Source organism: Octopus bimaculoides, chromosome 4 (genome assembly GCF_001194135.2).
Source record: "Octopus bimaculoides isolate UCB-OBI-ISO-001 chromosome 4, ASM119413v2, whole genome shotgun sequence".
Classification (NCBI taxonomy): Eukaryota; Metazoa; Mollusca; class Cephalopoda; order Octopoda; family Octopodidae; genus Octopus; species Octopus bimaculoides.
The window spans coordinates 54,317,624-54,326,645 of NC_068984.1; the positions used below are offsets into that span (position 1 = coordinate 54,317,624).

The following is a 9,022-nucleotide window of genomic DNA, read 5'->3' on the forward strand; positions in this document are numbered from 1 at the left end:
TTATTCTAGCAGCTACACTTTCAGCGCACCCACCCCCACTACTAACTTGGTCGCCCAGATAGCGGAAGCTATCGACTACCTCTAGTTTTTCACCCTGGAATGAGATAGAAGTTGTTTCCTGTTTGTTTACAGTCTTTATTGCACCTGTTTGTTTACAGTCTTTATATCATCATCATCGTTTAACGTCCGCTTTCCATGCTAGCATGGGTTGGACGATTTGACTGAGGACTGGTGAAACCGGATGGCAACACCAGGCTCCAGTCTGATTTGGCAGAGTTTCTACAGCTGGATGCCCTTCCTAACGCCAACCACCATCATCATCATTGTTTAACGTCCGCTTTCCATGCTAGCATGGGTTGGACGATTTGACTGAGGACTGGTAAAACCAGATGGCAACACCAGGCTCCAATCTGATTTGGCAGAGTTTCTACAGCTGGATGCCCAGCGTTGCCTTTCTGGCACTTGTGCCCGTGGCATATGTGTGTATATTTGTGTTTGTGTCTCCTTGTTTTAACATTGCCTTGCTGTTGCAAATAAATGGCATTCATTTTCAATGTTCTGTGAAAATATATCAGGTTATGGGGAAATATTAACCTTACTTGGAAATAGATATGTGTTCGCAACAGAAAGGACATAGAAAATTTTTCCTCAGTAGACACTGTCCAACCCATGCAAGCACGGAAAAGTGAATATCAAAATGATGATGGTGGTTGTGGTAGTGGTGGTGTAATTTATTTGATATCTTGTCTGGTCAGGTGATGTGTATGGACGAGGACAGCTGTGTAAAGAAGTGTCGATCTCTAACTGTGGAGGGAACCTGTGGTAAAGGTAGACCCAGGAAGACATGGGATGAAGGAGTAAAGCATGATCTTTGAACTTTGAACCTCACAGAGGCAATGACTAGTGACCAAGACCTTTGGTGTGCTTGAGAAGACCCCTCAAGCCAAGTGAAATCATAGTCATGACTGATGCTGGTGTCATGTAACTGGCATCCATGCTGGTGGCACATAAAGAGCCTTTTTTGAGTGTTGGGCCCCATGCAGGCAAAGTGGCTGTGTTCCTTTTGAGTAATGGGCCTCACAGAAGCAAAGTGGTTGAGTTCCTTTTGAGTGTTGGGCCTCATGGAGGCAATGACTGAGACCTTTGGCATTATGTCATGCTTGAGAAGGAGATCCATCAAGCCAAGCAAAATCACGGTCATGGCAGGCACTGGTGTCATGCAAATGGCACCCTTACTGGTGGCATGTAAAAGAACCCATTACACTCTCAGAGTGGTTGGCATTAGGAAGGGCATCCAGCTGTAGAAAAACATGCCAAATCAGACTGAAGTCTGGCGCAGCCTTCCGGCTTACCAATCCTGGTCAAACCATCCAACCCATGCCAGCATGGACAACAGGCATTAAATGATGATGATGATGATGATGATCTTAAAGTGAAACTTTGAACTTTTAATACATCAATTGTATACATCATGACTGTGATTAACAAGATTGCTTCAAACCATATTCTTCTTAGCTCAAACTGATAGCCAGTACTTTGCACAAATGTCTTTTACCATAGCCTCAAGTCAAAGTTTTGTGAGTGAAATTTAGAGTTTGTTATCTGTGCAGAAGTCTATTGGATTTGTCTGTGTATGTGTATGTGTGTGTGATTTTAATGAGATATCTGCAATGAAATTAGTAAGCTGAAAGGCCTCAGACTTATTTCATCTTCTCTCAGAACGTATTTACAAAAATTTTGGCTGGTGTTGTTTACACCAATCATTAATGGATTTAATTAAGAACACTCTCTAAACAGGGCATGTTTTTATAGTATTGATGAATCTCGCTGCCAATATTTGTCATATCAATTAAGAAGTTGTTAGCTGTAATTCATCAGCTATAGAGTTTATGGTACCAACCAGCTCTATATGCAGACAATCAATTAATCAATATTTTTCTCTCTTCTCTCTCAGTTGGTGGAGCAACAGATACAGCAGATCATCAGACTGAAAGCCTGATGAGTTCAATGCTAAAAATGGCAGCCAAATCTCTCTCAAATTTCATGCTACAACCTTAAAGACATACGTTAGAGAATATAGTCTGCGATATATATATATATATATATAACGTGAGAGAGTTAGGGGTTGGGGGTACAACCCACTAAGGGATAGTATCTATCCAGTATACTGCTGGGAGGGTACCCAATTATTGCTACGCTAGTGCTATACTAGGTGCAATCAATGGGAGCGGGTAAAAGTGGAGGTTTTACCCAAAATTTGTGTATATATATATATAGATATAGATAGATAGATAGATAGATAGATAGATAATAAGGATTACAATGTTCTGCGGATTTGCCAATGTTCTGCGCTGTGAGGACCAAAGACTCGAGGTATTTCGTGTTGCAAGACAGGCTATATATGTTTCATAGCTAGCAGAACCTCAGAAGTAATAATTATCCAAATGAGGGGTTACCTTTTAGCTACTCATCAGGCCAAGCATTGGATAATTACCACTTCTGAAGCTCTGTAAACTAAGAAACATATGTAGCCTGGACTTTATCGACTCCTTTTCCTAATTTTGGATCGTGATGGCACCTGTGCCCAGCGTCGCCTTCCTTGGCACTTGTAAAGACATTTGAGCGAGATCGTACCAGTGCCGCTGGACTGGCTCCTGTGCAGGTGGCACGTAAAATACACCATTTTGAGCGTGACCGTTGCCAGTACCACCTGACTGGCCTTCGTGTCAGTGGCATGTAAAAGCACCCACTACAGTCTCGGAGCGGTTGGCGTTAGGAAGGGCATCCAGCTGTAGAAACTCTGCCAAATCATATTGGAGCCTGGTGTAGCCATCTGGTTCACCAGTCCTCAGTCATATCGTCCAACCCATGCTAGCATGGAAAGCGGACGTTAAACGATGATGATGATGATATATATATTAGGTTGTCTGGAAAGTTCTGAGCATTTTTAAGCTAAATCTTTTAACACTTCATTGAACACACCTGAAACGTATCACAGTTAAAACTTTGATGTTCTTTGAAGTGTTAGTGCATCTTTTCTTTGTTCCTGACTAAAAATAGATTTATCTTTCATTCTTGCTACCCTTTATTGACATTTGAAATACATAAATTTCATGTTCACATTGTAATGCTTTTCTTTCTTAAAAATGAAGAAAATACCGCAAAGACTTTCAAAAACATTTGTGAAGTTTATGGTGATGATGTTGCTAGTCAATCAACTGTTCAAAAGTGGTTTGCAAAATTTAAAGCTGGAGAATTTAGCTTGGAAGATGACAGTCACAGTAGAAGACCTTCAAAATTGGATGAAGATGTTTTGAAGGCAAAAATCGGAGAAAACTCAAATATGATTAGAGAACTTGCAGAGAAGTTGGAAGTTTCCAAAAGTATGGTTCATGAACACCTAGTGAAGCTAGGATACATTTCTTGCTATAATGTATGGGTCCCTCACAAGCTCTCAGAAAAAAATTGTTTGGATCGGTATTCCGTTTGTGATATGCTTTTGAAATGGAATGAAATCATGCCTTTTTTGAAATGATTTATGACTGGAGATGAAAAATGGATTGTGTACGAAAATGTAGTGTGAGAAAGATACTGGAGTTTGTGTAAGGATCCCCCAAAACAGCAACTAAAGATGTTCAAGCCATGATCATCCAGACAGTATCTAGGACTATATTATTTAAGGTGTCCTTTTCTTAAACAGCCATGTGAGAAATTTGGCTACTATTTCTAGCAGGTCGAGTGCCTGGCCTCGTTAGCGCCACTACAGTAAATTGGACGAACTTATTGATCATATGAATTGCTTTCTTCCTCATTGGGTTTGTATCAAATGTGTCATCAAGTCCGGGTTAAGTAGTTTTTATACCAGGATAGAAATTAATGCTTCATTTAGGCAGCTGTTAATTTACTACAGGAGTGGCGAATATAATAGTGAATGCGTTAAATGGTGTCTAAGGGAGGGGAGACTACTCAACAAATATTATCATTTCATCAATTATAAATTATTAATTGATTTATTTTCTGTTATAATACTGTTATATAAGCTGAGGCGCGGCTGTGTGGTAAAAAGTTTGGTTCTCAACCACATGGTTCTGAGTTCAATCCCACTACATGGCACCTTGGGCAAAGTGTCTTCTGCTATAGCACCGGGCCTTGTGAGTAGATGTGGTGGACAAAAACTGAAAGAAGACCATGCTATATACATGTGTGTGTGTAGATACACACACACATATATGTATGTGCATTTGTGTCTCCCTGCCTTGACATTGCATGCTAGCTGTAAATGGGTGTCTCTGTCATACAAACAACATTATTCATTTTCAAAATTCTATGAAAACATGTCTGGTCATGGGAAAATATTACCTTATTTGGAAACAGGTGATGGTTGGCAACAGGAGGGGCATCTGGCCATAGAAACTTGCCTCAATAATTTCCATCCAGTTCATACAGGCATGGAAAAGTGGACATTAAAAGGATGATGATGAATTCTATTTACATCAAGGACGCTCTTGGCAAATATTAAGTACAAGATTCATACTTTAATTCATCATAAATTGCAGTTGATTTTATTGATTATGGTCCTCTTTCACAATTTTTTAGCCATTTGCTAAAATTATAAATTCATTTTCCCACACAGTAGTGTCTTATGAGTTGATTATAAAGATTAATCTCTAAAAAGTATTTGATTTCCTCCTTTGTCGTTAATTCAAATACTATCAGAGAAACTTTTATTTTTTCTTCCAGTACATAATTCTATTAACTCTAACCATTCTTCAAGCATGCACTTCTGCACACACACACACCACCACCACCACCACCACCACCACACAAATGTGGCTGCAACTTGATTCTAAGTAATGCTATTGCTTGACTTCTTCTTAAACATGACCAGCATGGATGTGGCTTTTCACTCCTACTGAAGACTTACAATCTTTTGTACACCTACGTGACAATGATGAGCTCCTCTTGTAATAGATGTTACAATGTTGTTTTGGTGAACCTTCATATGATATTTAGTTTGCCTCCTGACATAATTCATTTCCACATTCTCTGGAAATAGAGCAGCAATATAATTCATTGTTAACAACTTCCTTGTGTTTATGACTCCTGATGACAGGGCAGGAAACAAAACCCGTTTAAGAGCAGATGAACTCAGTAGTCAACAGCTGGAAGTGAGAGACCCCTAGTTTTTGTTTAGACGTCTCTCTGGAAGAAGGGAAACTATGAGGTAATACTTGTAACTTTGTTTGCATCCAACAGTATTGACATACATTCATCCATATACAGAGCAAATGAATAAAAAAAAAAGAAACAAAATATCAAACACAAACAAAAAAGGTCACAGCGATATAATTCACTGTTAACAACTTCCTTGTGTGTGTGACTCCTGATGACTAAAGCCTACCTTATTTAGACAGACGGACTCACACTCGCTACATGTTAAGTTGGGCTGTATGCCAACTCATTCAGGCAAATTCCCATCAAGACCTTTAAGAACATCCCTCTGGAGATGTTCATGCTTGATACACTTTTGTTTGAACAGTTTTGTTCTGCCAGCAAGCTGTTTTATGTTCAATACTTTACACATTGTTTGGTACTTATGTATACCCCTGCAGGGCAGAAAACAAAACCTGTTTAAGAGCAGATCAACTCAGTCAACAGCTGGAAGTGAAAGACTCCTGGTCTTTGTTTAGACATCTCTCTGAAAGAAGGGAAACTTTGATGTAATACCTGTGGCTTTGTTTGCATCCAAGTGTTGATATGCATACATTTATTCATATGCAGAGCAAATTAATAACAAGAAAAGAAACAAACAAAACATCAAATCCAAACAAAAAAGGCTGATTAATTAGGTTGATGAGGGTGGCGAGCTGGCAGAATCATTAGCATGCTGGGCAAAATGCTTAGCAGTATTTCATCTATCTTTACATTCTGAGTTCAAATTCTGTTGAGGTCAGCTTTGCCTTTCATCCTTTCAGGATCAATGTAATTGACTTACCCCTTCCCGTAATTGCTGACCTTGTGTCAAAATTTGAAACCAATATTATTAGGTTAATGTCCAGAGAAAGAATAAAGTTATAGAGTAAAAGTATAACATGTGAATGTATGTACACACACATATATATATTTTTTATTTACAGTATGGTTCTATAACTTCATTATATCACTTCTAAGAGTTTTCTAATTTTTCAGACTGTTTTCTGTTTGAGAGAGAAAGTGAGAGAGGGGAAGAGAGAGAGAGAGATAGCAATGAGATGGTGAGGATGTAATTTGACAATTTCAAATCTTTCCATTTCCAGGTTCGTCAAAATCTCAGCGACTTTTCAGTTCTAATTTCAATTATAATAATGGTTGGTATTGACATGCTTCTTGGTATCCCTACTCCGAAGCTTGAGGTACCTAAAAAGTTTAAGGTAAGTGTTTGAATTGTTGTTATTACCAGATAATAAAGACAGTGTGATTATTTCACTTCATGAAAATGCATACACAAACATACCCTATTTTCCTCTCTCTCTCTCTCTCTCTCTCTCTTCTTTTCGTTCTCCTCTCCCTTGCTCTTTCATACACATACTTCAGAAATGAATAAATTAAGTACCAGTCGAATACTGTGGTCAATAAAATCAACTATGCTCAGCATACTCACTCTGATCAGTCCCGTGGCTGAATTCACTGAAACAACAACTAACGACAAGTATAATTTTCTTTGCATTAACTACATATTCTAAGCACATGCATGAGCTGAGGAATGAGACACTCTTGTGTCATGTTCCTGACAATAATGATTGTTAGGTTTTCTTTTGCACCACAATCACTTAATTACACAAACAAGAGTCGGAGTCAAAGTTTTTTTGTATCGACTCCACAGCCCTATTTATTATTATTTAGCTTTGTTAGTGAAATTTGGTAAACAGAAACTATGAAAAAGCTCACTTAAAAAGTAAAATTGATGCTCCAAACAAAATCAGTTTCTTGCATTTAGTTACAATCTAATGCCTTTGATATAATTGACAAAAATCCATGAGAGCAGTGCCCTAACATGTTCATAGTTCAATGACTGCTGCCTGTCAAAGAATACCTATATTGCTTGACATTGATAACTTTTCACCTTCCATTAGAAAGATGTACTCTATTTTATAAGGTGGGACCATGTGATCCATTACCAGATCAATATCAAATACAAATTTTACAATGATTGATTTTAATAAAGCTGAAATGAAAATTTGTTGAATAACTGAGTTGCAACCATGGGATTTTAACATTTGCATCACAAATATACATCTGTATTTGAAACTGTTGTGAAATACTTTTGGCACATAGCTTCTACGTTGAGGTAGCCATTCAATAAATAGAAAATACTTGAAGAAAAAAAAATGTAGGAGACAAAGTACTAAAATTGATATACTACACTAAGAAAAACTCTTTCAAGGTGCTACCCTGGCAAAAGAATAGTTTGAAATGAATAAAGTAAAAAATAAAGTTTGTAAAATATTCCTTTAAAAATAAAACTAAAATAATTTTGCATGTATTCTCGAATTGTGGCTCTTGTCTATTATTGTAATATTGTATGTATTTCTCTTTATTCAACAGCCAACACGATCTGACCGTGACTGGTTCATCAATCCTATTAGTGATAAGAATCCCTGGTGGATGATTTTAGCATGTTGTATACCAGCCTTGTTGGCAGTCATCCTTATTTTCATGGACCAACAGATTACAGCTGTGATTGTTAACAGGAAGGAGAATAAATTATTGGTAAGAAATGATAGTATTTTAGAAAAAAATATTTAGCTTGGATAAATGTTTTGAGTGTTTTAATGGTAGAAGTCTAGTTCTGATACTAAAAGACGATGCTTCTCAAAACGGCTTTCAAGGAATTTCAGGGTTCTCTAAAAGAAAAAAAATTAAAGGGTTCTGCATGATAAAGTGTATTTTAATAAAATTTAATCATTATTTTACACAAAAATTATATTCCCATTTTCAAAATAATATGTTTTATACATTATACATACATACATACATACATACATACATACATACATACATACATACATACACACACAAACATACATGTGTGTTTGTATGTGTGTATGTATGTTATAAGAAGCAGAAACAGTATTAGTTCAAAACATGTGTCTGTGTATCATACTTAAGGCAGATAATCATCGAAAGCCTTATGAAATGTGCTACTTGTCTCAAGAAAGCGTCTCTTATAGATGTATTGTCTTATAAAATTGAAATATATTATCAGTAGGTAAAAATCATCCAGCAGCTGCAAACAGTAGGTAAATTATCCAGCAGCTTCAATTCTGCATTTCACCTGATAAAAGTGATGAGCAACAAATAGTATTGTTTAAACAATTCCCTGTCAACAAACTATCCACTTTGTACTTTTGATTAATACCAAGTAGAATGAAAAATTCCTTGCTTGTAATCTAGACAATTTGTAGTGATAGGAACGGTATCAAACTATAAATAACACTTCGGTCATTTGTATTCATGTAGTCCATATGTACATGGAAAAACAAAGGTAAAACAAAAATAACCTAACTGATCAGAATATCAGAATTTATTCATTAAATTAGTCTATAAATATTTTAAATCAGCTGATAAATAAATGTGTGTGTGTGTGTATACATACATACATATGTATGTACGTATCATGCATGTATCATCATCATCATCATCATCGTTTAACGTCCGCTTTCCATGCTAGCATGGGTTGGACGATTTGACTGAGGACTGGTGAAACCGGATGGCAACACCAGGCTCCAGTCTGATTTGGCAGAGTTTCTACAGCTGGATGCCCTTCCTAACGCCAACCACTCAGAGAGTGTAGTGGGTGCTTTTACGTGTCACCCGCACGAAAACGGCCACGCTCGAAATGGTGTCTTTTATGTGCCACCCGCACAAGCCAGTCCAGGGGCACTGGCAACGATCTCGCTCGAAAATCCTACAGGAGCCAGTCAGGCGGTACTGGCAACGGCCACGCTCAAAATGGTGCATCTCATGTGCCACCCGCACAAGA

At 37.5% G+C, this 9,022-nt stretch overlaps 1 protein-coding gene across 1 annotated transcript in view; it reads left to right on the plus strand.

Annotated features, from left to right (window-relative positions):
- Window positions 1-9,022, plus strand: part of LOC106879538 (electroneutral sodium bicarbonate exchanger 1) — a 161,385-nt gene that overhangs the window by 135,282 nt on the left and 17,081 nt on the right. The window contains exons 12-13 of the mRNA XM_052967632.1: window positions 6,297-6,410; window positions 7,585-7,749. Of these exons, the coding sequence (XP_052823592.1) occupies window positions 6,297-6,410; window positions 7,585-7,749 (279 nt within the window). The remainder of the gene's footprint in view (window positions 1-6,296; window positions 6,411-7,584; window positions 7,750-9,022) is intronic.